The sequence below is a fragment of the Tauraco erythrolophus genome, chromosome 14 (genome assembly GCF_009769465.1).
Source record: "Tauraco erythrolophus isolate bTauEry1 chromosome 14, bTauEry1.pri, whole genome shotgun sequence".
In the NCBI taxonomy this organism is placed as follows: domain Eukaryota; kingdom Metazoa; phylum Chordata; class Aves; order Musophagiformes; family Musophagidae; genus Tauraco; species Tauraco erythrolophus.
Genome location: NC_141478.1, coordinates 14,887,526 through 14,907,006, shown reverse-complemented (window position 1 = coordinate 14,907,006; position 19,481 = coordinate 14,887,526). Strand labels below are relative to the sequence as shown.

At 36.2% G+C, this 19,481-nt stretch overlaps 2 protein-coding genes across 2 annotated transcripts; one reads left to right on the top strand and one right to left on the bottom strand.

Moving 5' to 3' along the window:
- The first annotated feature begins 7,609 nt into the window (after positions 1 to 7,609).
- DNAAF4 (dynein axonemal assembly factor 4) lies at positions 7,610 to 15,880 on the top strand. Its single transcript, XM_086620473.1, has 9 exons — positions 7,610 to 7,732; positions 8,295 to 8,442; positions 8,848 to 8,981; positions 10,002 to 10,242; positions 10,983 to 11,128; positions 11,777 to 11,886; positions 12,764 to 12,917; positions 13,919 to 14,024; positions 15,719 to 15,880. The coding sequence occupies exons 1-9, from the start codon at positions 7,610 to 7,612 to the stop codon at positions 15,826 to 15,828; spliced, it is 1,272 nt and encodes a 423-aa protein (XP_086476599.1). The 3' UTR covers positions 15,829 to 15,880.
- Positions 15,881 to 18,046: 2,166 nt separating this feature from the next.
- PIERCE2 (piercer of microtubule wall 2) lies at positions 18,047 to 18,400 on the bottom strand. The gene has a single exon (XM_009982656.2). It carries the CDS (start codon positions 18,398 to 18,400, stop codon positions 18,047 to 18,049), a length of 354 nt encoding a protein of 117 aa, XP_009980958.1.
- Positions 18,401 to 19,481: the final 1,081 nt, after the last annotated feature.

Here is a 19,481-nt window from a genome sequence, read left to right as displayed (position 1 = left end):
ATGCAACTGAAAACAAGTGTTTCTGTTGAGAGAAGTGTTGCTTTAATTTAATAAAAGGTGGCACTGCAATTACAGATTATGCTTGTAATACTCACCACTGTGCTGGAAACTTATAAGCAATCAGCAGTTGAAGCATATGTCAGGCATTACAGGTACTAGTCATGTTCCTTAATGCGATAAATTGTTCAGGTCTGTGGTGACGAGTGATGTAGGAGCCTATGTAGAACACAGTCATCTATATAAAGAGGTATTTTTTATGGTAAGCTATGCTAATGAGTGAAAAGTGGGGCCTGTTGCTAGTTCACCGTTAGGTTTGATTTTAAATGGGCTTTACTGTGGTACTTTCCTGGAAAATACTGTGCAGATCTACGTAACTGTCCTTGGTTTATTTTTGAAGTGAAAAGTTTTATATACTCTTTTACTGGAGAAGTGCAGTATTACTCTCCTTTTTTGTCTTCCCTCTCATCAGGAAAAAGGAAATGATGTCTCAAGTGTAAATGACACAATTCATATCTTGAGGATTTCCTGCATGGACATGTAAAGAAAATGTAAGGCATATGCAGGGCTTCTGTTGTCATCACTGTTTGCTTTATTTAATATAGACACTAAACTTAATCTTGTTTTTTTTTTTTAGAGGTGTGATACTTAAAAAAAAAACAACAAAAAACCCCAAAAAACAACCAAGCAACAACCTCTGTTAGAGAGATTTATTCTTCAGTAGTTTTCCTAATGACTGACTGACTGTTAGAACTTGCTTTTGACATCTGAAGTAGAAACTAAACCAAACCTTGTTTAGATTGATTTGTTCTTCTGGGAATCAGTTTAATCTCTGCAACAATTTTCACTGTGAAGGTAGTGGAGCTGGTTCAGATTTACAGCAATATAAATTAAAGGAAAAATTTTGCTTAGTGAAAATTCAACAAAAGCTCCAATGATGATATTGTTATCCAAGCGTGCTGTTCGCAATACTTCTCCCACTCCCACACTGCATTCTTGTTGGGAGATGATGTTTGGAGTGTTTGTTCTCAGAAGTCCAATTAATGTTTTAACATTTTGGAATAGACATTGTATTTAAAATATTGCTCATGTATTTCTTAGGCTCTTCCTCAACCCTACATGAAGTTAGGCAGGTGTTTTCTATATTACCTAGCAAGACATTAGAATTTAAATATAGTGGTGTTACAAACTTAAGATCAACTGGAGTATTGTTTTATAAGGCCTTAAATTGTGTATTTGTGAAACACTCTGAACAGTTTATTTCAGTTTTTCTAAACTAGTACTGTATTGGGTTTGTAACCCAGTAAATTTTCTGTGTTTATTAACCTACACATTTAAGACATTGGCAAATGGCAATTATATCAAACGAAAACAAATGAACAACAAAACCAAAGTTGTTATCACACTGTTCGTAGAGATATGGCTGATGAGGATCTCCAAAAGTCACCCAGCCAATACACTTGCCCTACTGGTACACTCTTGGCATACCTGGACTCTTTATCTAGAGAGGGTTATACTTTGTTTTTCTCTGCATGTATTGACTAGTAGTAGTTCAAGTATGCACAGGAAAAAAAAAAATCATGTTTTGTTAGTAAGGTACTAGGAAAACGTCAGCTGGTTAGAATTAGAAAATAGTTATAGAAGGGTGGGTGGGAGGGAGGGTTGATTAGAATAGGTGACTTTTTTTGTAATACTCTACATGAAAGAATTTGTACTGAACTATCATGTGCTTCTTTCGTTACTAGTGATTTAGACTGTACTGGTGCTGCACACCAAAAATATTGCAAAGATTTTGTAAATCTTACAAACCTTAACATTTTTGTGGGAAATGTCTGTGTCCTTTTTAAATAGCTCCTTGTCATCAGAAATGAAACCTTTATTGCCCAAAATGTTCTTTTTTTTTTTTCCTTCTCCCTAGGCTGAAATAAATAGGTATCAACTATATCAAACTGTCCTTAATACTTAGCTTTTTTGCCAGAGACCAGTTTTAAATGAGAAAATAAGTAATTTGCTCTTGAAAATACTTGTTTTATTGATGTCGGGGTAAGTGGCAGTGCTGCATACAGGCTAGAGGGTAGGTATCAAAAATCGTGTTAGGTGCTGTTTTACTGAACTCTTCTACAGCTTGAGACAAGCAGGTTAACTGTTTGTGCCTCAATCTCCTCTTTCAGGAGATGGAACCAAGACTTACTTCCCGAGGGTGTTTAGAGGCCTAGTTATTATTTGATATCTTCATGTGCAAGAGACTGGAGGACAGTAATAAAGCTTGCTCTGTTTAAAACAAAAAAATACAACTTTGGAGGCTGCTCAAAGACAAATATACTTTGTGACCTCTGAAGTCTTTCATCTAAGAACTGGTTTTGTAGTCACGTCTTTCAGGCTTAAGTTCAAGCGCGTGAGAATTGACGAAGTCAGTGGAACTGCAGGCACACAGTCCCAAATGTTTGGAAGTGTTTGCAGTTCAGGGCCTATGATATTTGCAAGCGAAATGCTTTTTACGGTTTGAGATTTTTACAAAATCAATGGTGTTCAAATGTAGCACCTTTTTAACATTTATCTTTGTTCCAACTTAATATGATAAAGCATCTGCATTAAATATATCCCTTTCATTTTATAAATAAACATTGCCTGGCAGTAAAAGTATTGGTGTAATATTTTTAAGAAAGGAAGTCGTGCTTCTTATCATGTTGTATGTGACTTAAATGACTGTTTCATATTAAAACTAATCTTTCCTTATGTACTGCTTAAATATACCTGTTTTGGGATATCAGTTCAGTACTTTTTATACAATCTTGAATGTGTTCCACATTGGTGACATGTATTTTTGCAACAACTTTTTTGTTTCTATTTTAAATTAGAGCATGTCTGAAGTAATACATGCATTAGTGCTGTGGTGTGTGGCAAAGTTAATGTATGTAATTCAAATTGGAAAAAAGTTTCCAGACTTTGTCCAACATTAACCCTGTGGCCAGGGATTAAATTACTATGTAATACAAATTATTTCATATCATGATGTGTTTTAAGCTGTTCTATGAAGTATGTGAAACAATATTGTTTATGGATTGGTAGCTGGTGTGGTATCTTGCATAGAATGAGGTATGATAGGTGGTAGCAATTCATGGTAATTAAAACTGACTCCATTTCAGAACACACAGCACTTCATGTGCATTGTCATCTTGTTAGTATGAATTTCTTAGTATTATCCACTGACAAATGGGTGAACATTTGATGATAAGCTCATGGGTGTGAAAATCCTATTCCAAAACTCTTTACTTGGTTTACAAATCATGTAATTTTTTTAATCTATTGGATGTGATTGGATACATGCAGGAGGATGTAGAACCGGATGTATTTTAAAGTTATTCTGCAATTACTGAGTTTTGTCTGAAGCTTTCTATGTTAGAAGAGACTCTTCGTTAAAATTGGAAAGTTAAGTGTACTTAGCAGAACTCTTAAGGCAATATAACTATCCTGCACTACATCTTGAGTCATGTTCACTTCCTTGTATGGAACTCCTCTGATTTCTTGTTGGCTTAAGCTTTATATGGAAATAAAGGGTCTCTTTAGTGTAGTGTGTCATCAGTTCTGAGGTAATTAATTCTGAATGGTGTTGAATCCCTTAGAAGCGCTGCTTAAAGCATTCAATGTTGCCCTTAGTTTCCTGTTCAGAAATGGCTTATCCCAACATCATAGTGTGTACCTATTTTTGTATCGTTTGCCATACATGATTAATTTTGCTTTTCCTGTTCAAACATACTACTTGTCTCAAAATGAGTTTTTGATCCAACCCCACCTTTTTACTCCGAGGTTTGTGCACTGTAATTCAGGAATTGTTGTACTGGAGACAGTTTGGGATTGGAGTTACTAGAGATGTTGTGTCTATTCCTAGACACTCATCTCGTCTTCCAAAGGATGGTCTAAATCCGAAATTCCGTATTACTTAAGGAAGGCAAGCTTTTAATATACTACTTCTTTTTTTTTTTTTTGCCTTGCTTGATATTTTTTTTTCTGAAATGTGAAATAATATGGAGTTGTTGAGGGATTTTTACTTAAGACAGTCTCTCCTCCAAGCTTTTGTATATGGCCTTTAGAGCAGACACTGCCTTCTTCAGGGCCCAGCAGCTTGGAATTTTTTGTCCACATTCTCCTTTCAGCATGAAAGATGAGTTGAAAAAGGCAAGTTACCAATCTACTGCCATCCAAACAATGCAAAATATAAGATGATTAAGATTGTTGACATTTTGGGTTTTTGTTAATAATGATGTGACATTTTACCTTTTAGAAGAACATGTATCAGCATCTGATTCAAGCGTTCTTGAAAAATGTACATGGTAGATTTTGTCCAGCACTGTATGTAACTTTGTTGCTTTCTGTTGTCTGGTTTCAGTTTCTTTTAAAATAAAGATAATTTTTGCAGGGAAGTTGCCTGTTGATTTTATGAAGATGATGTAATGCCTAGATTAACTCTTCTAATGTTTTGTCCGTGAAAATGCATTTGGATTAGGCATGATCCTGCAAGAAACAGTATGAGGTCATATTAATCAGAAGAGACAGCTCCTGCCTCTCTTGGAGAGGTCTGCTGTTCTGTAAAGACATTAATCAGAAGTAAGTTCAAAGCAGATTAGAAGAGGTCTTGCACCGTAAGCCCTGTTTCTTTCTTACAGGATGGGAGGGAAGGCTCAAGCACCAATTGGCTGAATAGATTTTTTTTTTTTTTGAGCTTTCTGCACTTGGGAAGAGATTATGCAAAGAATTATTTACTCTAATTTATAAAATTATTACTAAGCTATTCCTGTTTGTTGAAATGCCAGAGCTAGCATATATCAAATCGGTCCCTTACCAATAATTTTTAAAAGCAATTGATATGGGTGGCTGCAAGCCACACGTTCAAAACAGTTCGTTGGAATAAATAGCATCTCATAAAATGTTCCTGCTCTTCTTAAAAAATATGGAGGGATGAGTGAAATGACAGAGAACTTAGAAAGGATGGGAGAAAAAAAGTTTATTAAATTAAAGATAAGAAAATGTAAACTATGTAACATATTTTTTCCCCCCATATATTAAAGTTGCTGAAGCCATTAGAAGTGAAATAACCCCTGGAAGAGATGTATATATGTATTAGCAAGTGGAAGGTCCAGAGTATTAGTCATATTATTAAGATTTGACTGGAATATAAATCTCCATCCTTCATAGCACAGGAGATGGGAATTTAAGAATAGTATTCCAGGGAAAATTTTATCTCCTTTCACTACAAAGTTTCTTGCACTTTTGACTGATAAGTTAGTGCCAACAGAAGAAAGATCCTGAATGGACCTCTCTCTCGGTTTGTTTTGTGAAAGTGTCATAGCGAGAGCTCGGTCATTTGTCCTAGTAAGCTAGCAACATCGAAAGTGTATGACATAGGTGGTGTTTCTGCAGATGCACATCCATACAAGACTTTAAAGGTTGATCCAAGACCTTGCTCAGTCCCTTTTGTGTCTTTTAGCAGCTAAATCTGCCACTTTGACTTAGAAATGTTAGTGACATTTACTGTCTCTTCTATGAGTGAAATACATAGCTTTGCATTGGAGATACAGCTTTTAAGTAAGCAGACTTCTTTGTTAATGTATTGGAGCTATTTTGTGTAACTTGACAACACCAGATATAGGTAACCGTAACTATGTCCTGTCTTCTAAAGTGTCTAAACACAGTATGTTGTTTCTGGCAGGAATAAATAATAAGCTGCTTCATTTCAGTATGTTCCCTGTCATTAAATTAAAAATGACACCTGGATGACCAAGGCAGAAGACTGGCACTCAACAAAGCCAAGGCTTCTCTTGTCCGTGAATGAACTCTCCAAAACTGAAGGACGCATTCTGGATGACTACAGCTGCATTCTGGAGTGGTAGGAGATTTTGAGTTACTACTACATTATAATCATTCTAGGCAATGCTGCTATTGGAACAACCTGATTTAAAAAAAAACCAAAATGCTATCCCCTCTAACCCCCAACTCTTCCCTTACTTCATCTAAGAAGCAGGCGAATAGGATTCTGACTACAATGTGCAGTTTTGGCCTCTCCATTTTCAATATAGTAGAACTGGGAAAGTTTCAGAGGTCAGCAAGGAAGATAAAGCTATGTAAAACAAATGTAAGCAAGCTAAGAGTCTTTTTAGGAAAAAAAGAACATCTCTTAGAGTGGAGAAAGGTCTATAACAAACTGAATGATGCAGAAGGGATGTTTAGAACTTTCTTGTTTCATCCTTGTCTGCTCTTGCCTGAAGTTTGTCTTGCAATACAGACAACTAAGAGATATTAAATAAAGGTAATGCGAGACACGCTTAAAACAAACAGTAGTTCTGTTCTCACAGGGAGAATCTCTCCTCAGCTTTTATTTACTTATTTATTTTCTGTTACAGTTTCTTAGACTGATATCAGACTCTTGATAGAGATGTCATGGTTTAAGTTTAGGTTCAGAACTATAAACCACAGAAGCCTCATCTGGTGCAGCTGACAGCAAGGCTCCTTTGCCATGGTGCAGATCCTACCATAAGTCTGAAAATATGTATCATGCAAGGTTTAAAAAAAAAAAAGGAAAAAAAACCCTCATATGTGCCAAAAATACCTAAAGTATTTCGACTTTCAATTAAGTCTCTTTCCTCTTGTATTTTTGAATGCTTTTGCAAGGAGGAATTAAGTTCTTGGATTCCAGTCCATGCAAGCATTCATCCACGCATCATGCAAGCATCAGTCCAGATATTGATGTGGGTGAAGGTGAAGAATAACCCAGAAATTGTATGAGTTACGATGGATTTCTTGCTCTGAAAAAGTTGTAAACCTCTGCGATATCTACTTTTATATATATATATTTTTATATATACTACTTAATAGTAACCACTACCATTCGAACATTGTTTTGGAATATAGATAATAGAACATAAAAATTAAATCTTCAGTGATACACATCAGAAATCTTAGCTAGTGTGTGCAACGTTAAATGCAATTTTTCTTGGTCATATTTTTTAAAAAAAGGAGAAGACTAGATATTTTTGGTTCTGGATTTTCTCTAATACTTCTAAGTAATTGTATACTTCTGAGGAACTTAAATGTACCCGAATGTTTATCCAAATGTGTTCGGCTTGCCTTTTGACCCGTGTTCCCCAGAAGCAGATATACTGGGCTTTGTTTTGCCAGAGACAGCGTTACTGTTAGGCTGAGGAAGGTGGAAGTGCAATGTGCGAATCCCCTCCGGAGGGGTTGGCACAGACAGGGAAATAGGCGATACGGTGAGGCGATGGCATGGAGGTGCCAGTGTGACCCGATGGGTTTTAGGGGACTGCTGGAAGTTTCGGTGGGTTGTGGCATCAGTCTTCAGCTTTTCATAGCTTTTACCAGAGATTCTCAAACTAATAGTTTGTCTTCTGACGGAAATGTTTACGGATATATATATAATATAATATATAAAATATATAATACAATATATAAAATATATTATTTATATATTATATATTAAAAAAGTGTGTGTGTGTATATTCCGTGGGAGGCGCGGAGGGCGCCGGAAGCGCTCTCGGAGGGCACCGGAAGCCCGTGCCCCTAGCAACGGCGGCGGCGCGCCCGTAGCAACGGCGGCGCCATGCCGGTGTGGCTGCGGGAGTACAGCTGGCGGCAGACCGGCTCCGCCGTCTACCTCTCGCTGCCGTTGCGCGGCGTGCGGGTCACACCGGCCAACATCTTCTGCACCGACCAGTACCTGAAGGTGGGGCGGCCGCGCCATCGCGCGTCTCGCGGGGCTGTTGTCGTGGGTGCCGCGGCCCTGAGACGTGCGGGCAGCCTGGGCCTGGGGCTCGGCGTTACTTTGTTGCCCGACTACAGAGCACACGCTGAGTACACCAGGGCAGCGCCGTCAAGTTTATAATATTTATAATATTTAATTTCTGATCTCCCTTTGTATGCTGCAGGCTGTTCAATAGCTATCCCACTAGAGATAACGGCTGTTCGTTCTCTGTACTAATGCTCTTGCTGCTCAGTAGGTGCCAGCTGCCTTTTATTTTGGAAATTACTTCAATTATGCACATCTGAATAATAATTCTGAATTTGAGCTCCACGGCTTCTGTTGCAGTGCTGAAGAACCAACTTTTTCAAACTTTTCTATCAGGTCTAATAAAGTCTATAACTTCCGTACTGCATACTAAACAAATCAGTTTTGTCAGTAACAAATGTTTCTTGAGGTTTACTGTATGCTTGTACTAAGTATTTTGGATATGTGAGATTTAATTAAAATTTGTAAACATTAGTAAAAATTAATTATGTTTTTGTAGGTAAGCATCCCTCCCTTTTTATTTGAAGCCATTTTATATGCTCCTATTGATGACACAAATAGCACAGCAAAGATTCAAAATGGAATGATTTTCTTCACTCTGTATAAAAAAGAAGTGGCCATGTGGGATTCTCTAATTCTAGCAAATGGTAAGTTCTCGACTCTGAAAAGTAGGTTGCATGTAGGAAACCCAAACTGTGCTAAAACTTCACAAACTATAATAAGCAATGTGAAACTTCTGCAGCTAGATATCTGGTAGGTTAAACCTTGTTGTTCATTGTCAAAAACAGAAAGTGTATGAAAACACAAAGAACATTACTGGCTTTAGTGTGCACAAACCAAAACTGTTTCTTGTAGAATTTAGGTTTTGTGTGCAAGCAAATCTCATTTTTTCCTTTTTAGAGATGGGCTTGATAGAAACTGCTTTGTGGAATTTGAGTCATGTTGCATTTTCTGAGACAAAGTAGCAAAAGGAATCCTGTTTTTTATGAATATGGTGCATAGCAGTAGAACTTCAGGCCTAAATTACTAAAATAGTGTTTGTTTTTTTTAAGCTAACAAGGAGAAACTGCAATATCTAAGAGAGAATGCTGTTATAAAAGCCCATGAGAAAGCAAAAGAGGAGACAGAAGCAAAAAAAGTTACAAAACAGGAACATAAAAAATACGCTTTGGAGGCCACAATGAAGGTAAGCTTAGAGGGAACTCTGCAAGACATAAACATGTAAACAATTACCAGCTAATCTGGCAGCTGCTTGCTTAAACATACCTTAAAAATATGAAAAGTACTCATTGCAGTGGTGGAGAACCTTGTTATTTCATTGTACTTAGAACATATCCATTACCAAATATGAAAATGATACAGAAAAAATACTTAGAAGTTGCAGTTTTCCATTATTAATACTAATGAAAATCTTTGGTGAGGAGCTCAGATTTTTGTGAGTTGAAAGGAGACTACAATAATATGGCAAAACTGTACTCTTGTGGCCTTTGCATCAGCGCAAGTGTTTAGTCATTTGGCACTATCAAAAATACGAATTTTTAAAAGAATCAGAAGTATTCATTGTTATATTTTTTATCAGACTTGCTGTTCGTTGCCTTTTGTGTGTATATATCTTTGTCGTTCTGCGTTTTATGTGTATTTTGAGATACATTTTCTTCAAAATTTTTAGATGTATAAAAAGTCTAGTTGCTTCATTTGTGTTAACAAGGATTTTTAAAAGTATACAGTGAAATTTTAAGATTTCATATGCAATTTGGACCAAAATGAACTGCAGTTAGTGACTTTCTTAGTAGCGATGTTGTACCTATTCTGCCTATGTAATAACCTCAAAAGAGAAGAAGAGAAATGAGAAATAGTGTATTAAAATGAAGCCATATATTTCACATTCGTGTATATTCCAGAGATCTGCATTGGAATATGGCTAGGATTCTAATTCTTTACAAGTAAAACTTATTTCTGAATGTCTCTGGATCATACCTTAGTAGTGGTAGTAAAATAGTTAAAAGATACAATTTTTAAAAGCTAATCAGAAATCTTTAGTCTCCCAATGCTCGTTTTTAAGCATCTTTCATAACTCTGCTTGTATGATCACATTAATGATGATGTTATGCTTGGGATATGAAACTGGGAAGATAATGGTAAATTTTAGTTAGTCATCTTACTAGTATCAGATGTTGCATATCTCGTAAGTTTATCGTTCAAACAGCTAGAAGAAGCAGAAAGAAAAAGAATTGAAGATCTGAAAGAAAAGGAGCGGCAGAAGGTCACTGAGGAGTTGGAGTTGTGGAAAAAACAGCAAAAAGATGCTGAGAAACAAAAGAGGCTACAAAAAGAAGGGAAAGTACATCAAGAAGTAGAGCAGTTAAAGGAGGAGAAAAAGCAAAAAATGAACAAAACTAGGATTCCTAATGAAAGAAATTCTAAGACCGGAGTCAAACCTACTAAAGGTTGTATTTTTGGAGTGTATTTTAATATTTTTTAAAGTGTAGGTATAACTTTATTCCTACGTGTTTCTAATTCATCATTTATCTTTGTCTCCATCATACTGAAATAATTGTTTTAGTTTGCAGTTATTTTAGCGACTTTATTTTCAGGCAATTTATGAAGATAAAGCATGTGAGTACTTAGCTCTTGTTTAAGTCTTTGGAAATATAAGGGCAGGTTTTGTTTGAAGCTTTAGAAAAGTAAAACAGAAAGCCTTTCTGACAGTGTAATGCAGGCTTTCTGAGGGTGGAGTTCCTGTTACCCAAACTGATGGTTTTCACAGAAATATGCAATCTCCTTTCACTCTATCTCATGTCTTGGCCCAACAGAGAGCCAATTCAGGGAACTAAACCAACAGAAAATATTTCATTTTTGGTTTGTTTTGTTTGTTTTGGTAAGGTTAGCTTTAGCTTTTGCAGTTGCCCTGTCAGAGAATCATATGAGTGGCAGAGATGGTGGTGTGAGAAGAATTTCATTTGTGACAGATGATTTAGCCAGTAAATAGATGGCATGATATAGCAAGAACAAACATTTTTTGACCCTTCCCTTCAAAAGAACAAGTCTAAACCTCTCTCGAGCTATTAGAGGTTTAGTTCTAATGTGCAGAATTTCTAGATTAGGTGTACTTTGGAGTTTGGTGGAAAACCAGAAAAATCTCTTTTGCTTCATTTTTTCACTTCCAGTACTCTGATTCTTTTCATAGGTCATGGTTCCTCTAGTATATTTTCAGAAAACTTAAAGGAAGAACAGTTACCAGCTCCTCGATCTGCTGCTACAATTAAAATCAACTTTACATCACGAGTTTTTCCTACAGCTCTGCGAGAATCTCGCATTGCAGAAGAGGAGGAGGTAAGGATTGCTCTCTGGTTTAATATGGTGCTTATACTGTCTTCCAAGGTAGTGAATTATCTGCTGTTTATTCAGTAAGTTGACAAAAATGTTACCTGTGCCAAGGAATGCTACCTGTGCAATATCTTTTCTTCCAAATAAGGCAGTCTTATTTAAATTAAGATTTAAAGAAACACTTTTATGTAAAAATTATTTTTACCAAGTGTGTAATTGTGCAGATTAATAAATAGCATGTTCCTTTTTTTTTTGGGGGGGGGGGGAGGGGAAGGCAGCGATATTAATTTAATTCCTTGAAATACAAGATTTGAAATACCTTTACTCTTATATTTAAGGTTCTTTAAGATCTATCATCTTAAAAAGAAGCTCACAGAGTTTGAATGAACACCAAGAATCACTTTGGAAGTTCCAAAACAAATGGAAACAAAAATGTATTAGTAATGCAGTAACCTTACTTCTCACACAGTAATAAAATATTTGGGGACACTTGAAAGTTTTTAATATCTGACATTGTTAAATATTTATCTCTATCCAAAATATGTGGCAAATAAATTTTATTTGATAGGAATAAGTGAATAGATGAAAGCAAAATACTTTTATTTCTGAAGGAAAATTCAAATCCAAAAATACTTGCACATTGTATGTTTACAGTGGTTACGTAAACAAGCAGAAGCTCAGAGAACGATAAGTGCTGATATGTCCGAGCTGGAAGATTTAAAAGAAGAGGAGAAGAATCCAGATTGGTTAAAGGACAAAGGAAAGTAAGTTAGATTGCATTTGAAGATGTATTTGAAATGAAATATTGGTTACATAGTGTTTGTCTATTGTTTAGTTTTGATTTTTTCTATTTATCCTTGACACAGATGGTGAATGTCTACATAATAGAGAATTTATTGATACTTTATGGGGTTTGAGTCTGATGAAGTCATAAGATGCAATTGCTGAAGCTCATGATGAACAAAATCATTGTGAATGCATAATGCGTATTCTTCTATGATGACAGTTAACTCAGCACAATGTTATACCTAGGTGGATTTCCTTTCATTTGTGCTTTTTATTGAGAGGTTAAACATCTGTGTAAAACAAACTTTAGAAATTTGATAAAAGTATTGGTCTGTTTGTATTGCTGTGTTATACAGAAAGGTTTGAGTAGGCAATCATAATCAGATACACAGCTTTCAAAATCAGTCCTGTGTCTGCATAGATGTGTCTGCGTCTTACTGCTCGTCCTTGCTTTTAAGGACATTTTTACATTTTTTGTGTGTCCATATGCTGTATTGTCAGCATAAAGTTTGACTGAACTTCAGCTATGTTGTTCTTAGGAAAGGCTATAAAATGGCCATTTCTAAGGAAAAACTGCTAAAACCTGGGAGGTGGTGGAGTCCCCATCCCTGGAGGTGTTTAAAAAATGTGTAGATTTGGTGTTGAGCAACATGGTTTAGGGACCCTGACAGTGCAGGGTGAATGGTTGGACTTGATGATCTTGAAGGTCTCTTCCAACCAGACGATTCTATGATTCTAAACTTCGAATTTCTGAAAATGAATTGTTAACAGTAGGTGTTGTTAATAAGTAGATATGTATTTTGTGATGTATCACCATGTTTAAAATACATGTTTCACTTTTTGTTTTATACTTAGCAAAATGTTTGCAACGGGAAACTATCTTGCAGCTGTAAATGCCTATAACCTCGCAGTGCGGCTAAACAATAAGCTTCCCCTACTGTATCTGAATCGTGCTGCTTGCCACCTTAAACTGAGAAATTTACATAAAGCTATTGAAGATTCCTCTAAGGTATAGATATATAGGTTCTCAGACTGTCAGCTTATACATGATTGCGGTTTATTACTGTGATGCTTCTGTTTCAAGCAGATCCGTAAGTGCTTGTTAGTGTGATTAAAAATAATTAAATTCAAAATTGGTATAGTGAAGCCATGGTGAAATATTAAAATTTAATAGCGATTGATATATGAACTTTTAGAAATATAAACCAAACCAAACCAACAACAAAGAGAACCCCCAAACCGTGCTTCCTCACATTTGGGCTGAATGGCCGTGTGTTGACTCAGTACATGTTTCTTTACAAGTAAAATATTGTAGCAATATATACACTTGAAAAAAAGACAACTTTGAGCAGGAAAAAAGGAAAATATACAAAGATACCTTTTGTATTATATTGTGGTGCTCTTCATTTCGTGGAAAGGGGAAAAAAAAAAAAAGGTGGTGGTAGCGAGGAGGATACTTCAAAAAAAACCCAACAAACCAGATATTTTTAAAAAAGGGCTGTATCATCTCGATGTTTTAGCAGCTGTTATTTATGCAATGAGAGAGGAGTGATCTCAAATGGCAACCGAATAAATTGGAGAAAGTTGTCTCAGAATTATTATTTTTTTAACTAATAACTACTTGAGACTTGAAACTTGTTTTTCTAGTAACTACTGCTACAACAGATGTGCTTTCATAGGGCTGCTTTTTTTTTTTGTGTAGCATGATATGTAACATTATGTATGAAAATAGAATACATTGTTTGACTGTAATAAACATTTAACACAGTATTTGTCAGTTTTTAGCCATGGCAATGAAACTGTATTTAACAAACTGTGGAGTGACAGATACAAATCTTAATGACTGGATTCACAAACCATATAGTTAAATTAGAATAGTTATTTTCTATTTCTCTTTGAATAGTTATTATGTTAGTGTATAATAATAGCAATTAGGTGTGTAAATGAGGAAAAAAATGAAAATTATGGAAAATCTACCTCTGAATATTTTGGGTGTTTTCATTTGTACAGGCACTAGAACTACTGACACCACCTGTTCCTGCTAATGAGAGTGCTCGAGTAAAAGCATATGTGAGACGAGGAACAGCGTTTTGTCAACTGGAATTATATACTGAAGGTGAGACCTTGATTTTATGAAAACATGCATGTGGATGTATAGTGACACGCAAGTAATTCTGTTTAGTTCAGTGAGACTGCTCACACCTTTATTTCTTCAGGAGGGATGTTAATGGAGGCCTATACAATCTAGGTATATTTTTGCTATGAACCTTTATACCACATTTCTAAATTTATATTTTATTTTTTAATTTGCTGACTAATTGCAATTTCACTTGAAAAATCTTTACAAGTTTTAAGAAAATTGATCGTAGTCCTAATTTAAGCAGTAAAAATTAGTTTCTCCATTGAGGAAGAGGCTTTAGTGAGTTGTGTATCCTGCTTGGTCTAGTGGGTAGTCAGTCTTTCTGTGCATAATGGCCAGCTATTGACCACAGCAGCTTGGTGGCCATGGAAGGTATTAGTGAGGAGTGAAGGAGAGGTCAGAGGTGAGGTGTTTCCATTGGGAAGCATTCAAATGTAGGATGCAAACTGATACATAACTAGGTTGCACTAGTTTTACTGTTCATGAAGCAATGTTTTATTGGTTTTGAGATTATATTTACAGTATTTCCAACTATAGAACAAATTAACTTAAAATTACTCGAAATATTTCTAAAATGTTTGCTTTTTAAGTGCTTAGTAATATATCACAAACCCATATTAATGAGCAAAATGTTTCATCAAGTAATGTGATTTGTGTGAAAATTTCTCAATTAATGGCATCCCTACTGAGTTCTCCAAGAGTATCAGTTTAGTTTTGTAAGGCAAATTTACAAGTGAAAGTTGATAATAGAAGGTGAAGAATATTCAAAACATCAGTGTTGAAATGCTAAACTTTTCACATCAGTTACCTTTTTCTACCTATGAATCTCTTTGTCATTACCTTACAGCTTCATTTTCACTTGGAAATCTTATAAAAAAGGACAATTAAACCAGATTTTTCATAGATTTCTAGGTTGGAAAAGACCTTAGAGATCATCCAGTCCAACCGTCCCTAATCTCCCATTAAACCGTATCCTTAAGTAGTTCATCCACCCTTTTCTTAAACACATCCAGGGATGGGGACTCAACCACCTCCCTGGGCAGCCTATTCTAGTGGCTGACAACCCTTTCAGAGAAGAAATACTTTGTAACATCCAACGTGAATCTCCCCTGACTAAGCTTATGCCCGTTTCCTCTTGTCCTATCACCCATCACTAATGTAAAGAGCCCTTCCCCCACCTCCCCACCATCGCTTCTCAAGTATTTGTAGGCCGTAATCAGGTCTCCCCTCAGCCTCCTTTTCAAACTTTTATTTTACTTCCTCTACTCATGGTTTTCATTTTTTCCCCCAAGTTCTCATAGTCACAGTTCATGTCTTTTTTTCTTGATTTCTTGCACTTTCATTGTTAATCATTTTGTCTTTCTTCTGCAGAACACTTTTGAACGTTCCCCTCTTGCATGTGTGCAGATATATATATATCTGTTGTCATGTTTCACTACCTGAAAATGTTTTTGTGTGGTAGAGAGCTTCCACTAAAATATTTTGTAAAATAATATAAGCAAAATATAGATTTATTTGTTGACAAACATTAAACATAATGTCACTGTGGTTCCATCTTGCTCAATAGCAAAACTCAAGATCAATACTTTGGAGCAGTTACTTTCAGTTAGTTGCTAAGGAGAATGCTCTTGCATTATTGATTGACATTCTTATTAATGTATCTGTATTAGGTCTGCAGGATTATGAAGCAGCTCTCAAGATTGATCCTAAAAATAAAACTGTAGAAAAAGATGCTGAGAAGATTCGACACCTAATTCAAGGAACAACACAAGATTCTTAATTAAAAAAAATCCAGCTTCGAGAGGGATGACCTTTGAGGGCATCAGAAGGAATGTTAGTTCTCTTCACTGTGTTGTCAACTAGATATTTTTCTGTTTCACTCAGAACACCTACGCAATTGGTAAAAGATTGGATATATGAATTACTATTTTTGGAAAATGCATTATTATAACAAATATGATTAGATTTATTTTATATCATTTTGATACAAAGTGGTAATATTTCTTCTTTTTGTGAAATATTGGTGGGCCAGATATTAAAACATGCTTTTGGTACTTGATTTGAAGTTACACATAACTAAATGAAATATTTGTCTGGACATATCTACTGAATCTAGACAATGGGTTTTCCATCAACGTTAATAGCTCCGTATTAGTCAACAGCTGTTAACAACTTCTTTTTCTGTTCTCCACCAAAGCTGAAATAGTTATGTATTACATGGTTATCGTTATATGCTTCCTTCTTTTCTTGTTCGTAGTGTCTGGCACATCTGAAAATAAGACAGTGAATTTAGATACTCTAATTCAGGCATCCAATTTGGAAAACCTCCACCTGCAAGCATAGAGGTAGATTTTTTATTTAATTCAGAACATTCTTTTTAACATTAAGTAACGTACATTGAATATTTTCAGACTATTTTGAAACATTTATTTGGGCTGACCGAACAAGATAATTGGAAAAATTATAAACCTGTAGCATTGTATTGTAGTGTAGTGGTAAATTAATCCTGTGATACATTGTCCTATCAATGAATATGACTGACTTCTTCCATCCTACTACAATTAGTAATCTTACAGTGCAGCCGTAAAGCATATTCTAAATCAAACCCATTGTTATTTATATGAGGACATATATTTTTCTTGAGCTGGCATTTTAATTTATACTCTGACATCAGCCAATATCTCAGGAATACTGGTGTGATTAAAGATCCTCAATAAAGGGGACCATCTTGGTGAGTTATAAGTGTTGTAAAATGGCACTGTGTTCTGAAGTCCTGCACATTTTTATTATTGTGACAACCTGAAACACTGGACTTGAAGGGGTTCTGTTTTGTTAGGCATTCTATCCAAATTGGGACCGTTTCAACTACACTCCTTTCAGGAGCAGTTTTAGCAGGCTTGTGAATTTTCCACATCAGTCTGTTTCCTGAATACCATTTATGACTGATTTCTGTCTTTAGGAGAAAATATTTATTATGCAGATATATGTAATTCTGTGTAAATTTTATACTCTTGGAATAGGGAAAAGGTGGCAGGTGTTGCTTCCAGTTGCTTTACTCAGAGCCTTGAGAGGAGTGCTGAGGTGAGCCAGAAGTGTCTGGAGTAGCTGCTGTTCCTTCTTTCCTACAGATACCTACTGCATTGCAATGGTATGGGGTGAAAGTACTTTATTTATAGCAGTTGGAAGGCGGGCAGTGCGGGAGCTTTAGTGCCTCAGTATAACAATGTTGTACTTGCCAAAATACAGCTATTTTCTTTCAGGTAATTACTGAGGGGAAGTGGGTGCTAAGGAGGAGAGACACTGCAAATGGGAAAAAGAACATGCAAAGAAGCAGATGCTGGTTCTAAGTTCCTGATTTTATGCGTTGGTTCCAGAGCCTATTAGAACAGTCTGTATGCATCTATGTGGGCTCTTTGTGTTGTAGTGATTTGTTATAGCTACTCAAGGCTATTTTTGATGTCGACAGGCACCTTTTCCTGCTGCTACGACATAGAGAGAGTGCCCTCTTTAAAGGTTAGTGAAGAAAATGTGTTTGGTGGCATGACCAATATCTGCCTGTTTCATCTGATTATATTGGGAGCAAATGGATGTTAAACTTCTGACTTCAGTACTTGAGCAGACAGCGTGTACACCATATCAAAGTCACATGCACTATGTTGGTATTAGTGTCCTGAGATGTAGGAATGCGAAGACTGGCTCTTAAGTTTTAAAACCAGCAAATACTTTAATGAAAACAAATAAACCTTAAGGTCAATGTTTTTTGCACTTAACACTTTCATCTATGAAACCAGTTTTGAAAGTTTTATAAGTTTAGGTCTGATTGAGTGAAGTGTATCATTGAATGGGCTAAATCCTTTTTGATACATCTTATTCAACCCAGCAAAACCAAAATAAATCAGATATTTCAGTCATTCTGAGAGTAACTGTCAGTAACAGAATAGTTTTCTTAAAGCTAAGTGCCTAGACTAAGTCTATGACAAAAAGATGGAGACGCATTTCTACAGAGTATGCTGTAAATTGGGGTGGTCATATACCCTACTTCTATCAATGGCAGTGTTTAAATAACTGTCTTGAAATGGCCCACAAGTGAGTAAGTGTTTAGAAAAGGATTGATCCACTGGGTGATACGTACGGGGTACCATCTGTGAGACAGGTGGTATAGCACCATATTCACTTGAAGTTGTTTTAAACAGCAAAACCTGAGGCTTTGTCAAAGAACCATTGGTCATGAGTGTTTTGGGGTCCATCATACAGGAAAACACTGGATTGCCAGGATTTACACAGGGAAGCAGATGAGGAGGCTGAGTTTGCTCAGTATTTGGACTCGATGGCAGTTTCTTGGTGGAAGTCATCTTCTTTCCCTGCTAAGGAGATGGATTTTAATTCAGTCTTTCAGACAACAGGGCAAAGAATTTCAAATTTGCTAAATGTTTGTGGTCAGAGCAAATGTTGCTCAAGATGTGTATTGAAATACATACACAGTGGAGAGTGAGGAACTTAACACTGCCGACTTTTGACCTTGTTTAGTAAACTGTGGACAGTGATAAATAGACTCATGTTGATTATGAAGTATTGTAAAAATCGGAACCTGCATCAATTACTGCATTAGTGATAATCTTGAGCATAGAAAATATCTCAGTATGTGTGGCACAAATAATTAGTATGGATAATGAAAATATGAATGAGACTAAGAATACAATGAAGCTTTGTGGATGGTTTGTTTTAGTTTTAACTTTTCCTTTTCTAATGTATAGAAATATGCATGCTAAAATAGAGCCCTACACAAACCTCCAAAGGCCTGTACTTCCTCACTCACGTTCACATGCATGCATTTTTTTTTGTCCCTCTCTGTAGGGAGAGAATTAGTATATGACATTTACTTCTCAGTACATTCATGGAAAGTGCTCTCATGGTGTGTTGATGAGCATGTGGAAAAACTGCACTGAATAAGGTACCTCTCAGTTTTGCTGAGCGTTCAAAACCTGCTGTTCTTCTGAGGTGTGATGAAATCTTTTTTCTGTGTTTCTCAATCATGTAAGAGATGAAGAAAACATTTAAGCTGCTAGCTTAGATAAAGCTCAAGTAAGAAATTCTTACTTTTCCTTTACTTTGTTTATTAATGAGTCCTGTTGTTTTCTCCCGTTTGTTTTTTGCACCAGTATTAGAGCACTGGTGCAGCCTAGATCTCTGGGCTTCAGGATCTGCTCTGTGCGTGCTGTGCCCGATGATGTGAAGCGCTCCGGGTGCGGGGCGGCTGTAGGAGCTGCCTTACCCCAGTCGCGGGCGGCTTCTCCTGGGGCAGAACGGCCGCAGGCGTCTGATTCCGAGCCTGTGCTGTTGGGAGATTTTCCCAATGAGTTAATTCACTCATCAGAGTTTTTCCACCTAAGACTAGAAGGATTAAATACTTCTAGTCCATATGCTGCACACTTT

What these genes read in the sequence shown, in the direction of transcription:
- DNAAF4 (XM_086620473.1), top strand. Translation starts at nt 7,610, where the DNA reads ATGCCGGTGTGGCTGCGGGAGTACAGCTGGCGGCAGACCGGCTCCGCC. An exon ending in GCACCGACCAGTACCTGAAG is followed by an intron (nt 7,733 to 8,294) that starts GTGGGGCGGCCG and finishes ATGTTTTTGTAG; the next exon opens with GTAAGCATCCCTCCCTTTTT. An exon ending in CGGAGTCAAACCTACTAAAG is followed by an intron (nt 10,243 to 10,982) that starts GTTGTATTTTTG and finishes TTCTTTTCATAG; the next exon opens with GTCATGGTTCCTCTAGTATA.
- PIERCE2 (XM_009982656.2), bottom strand. Translation starts at nt 18,400, where the DNA reads ATGACTTCCACCAAGAAACTGCCATCGAGTCCAAATACTGAGCAAACT.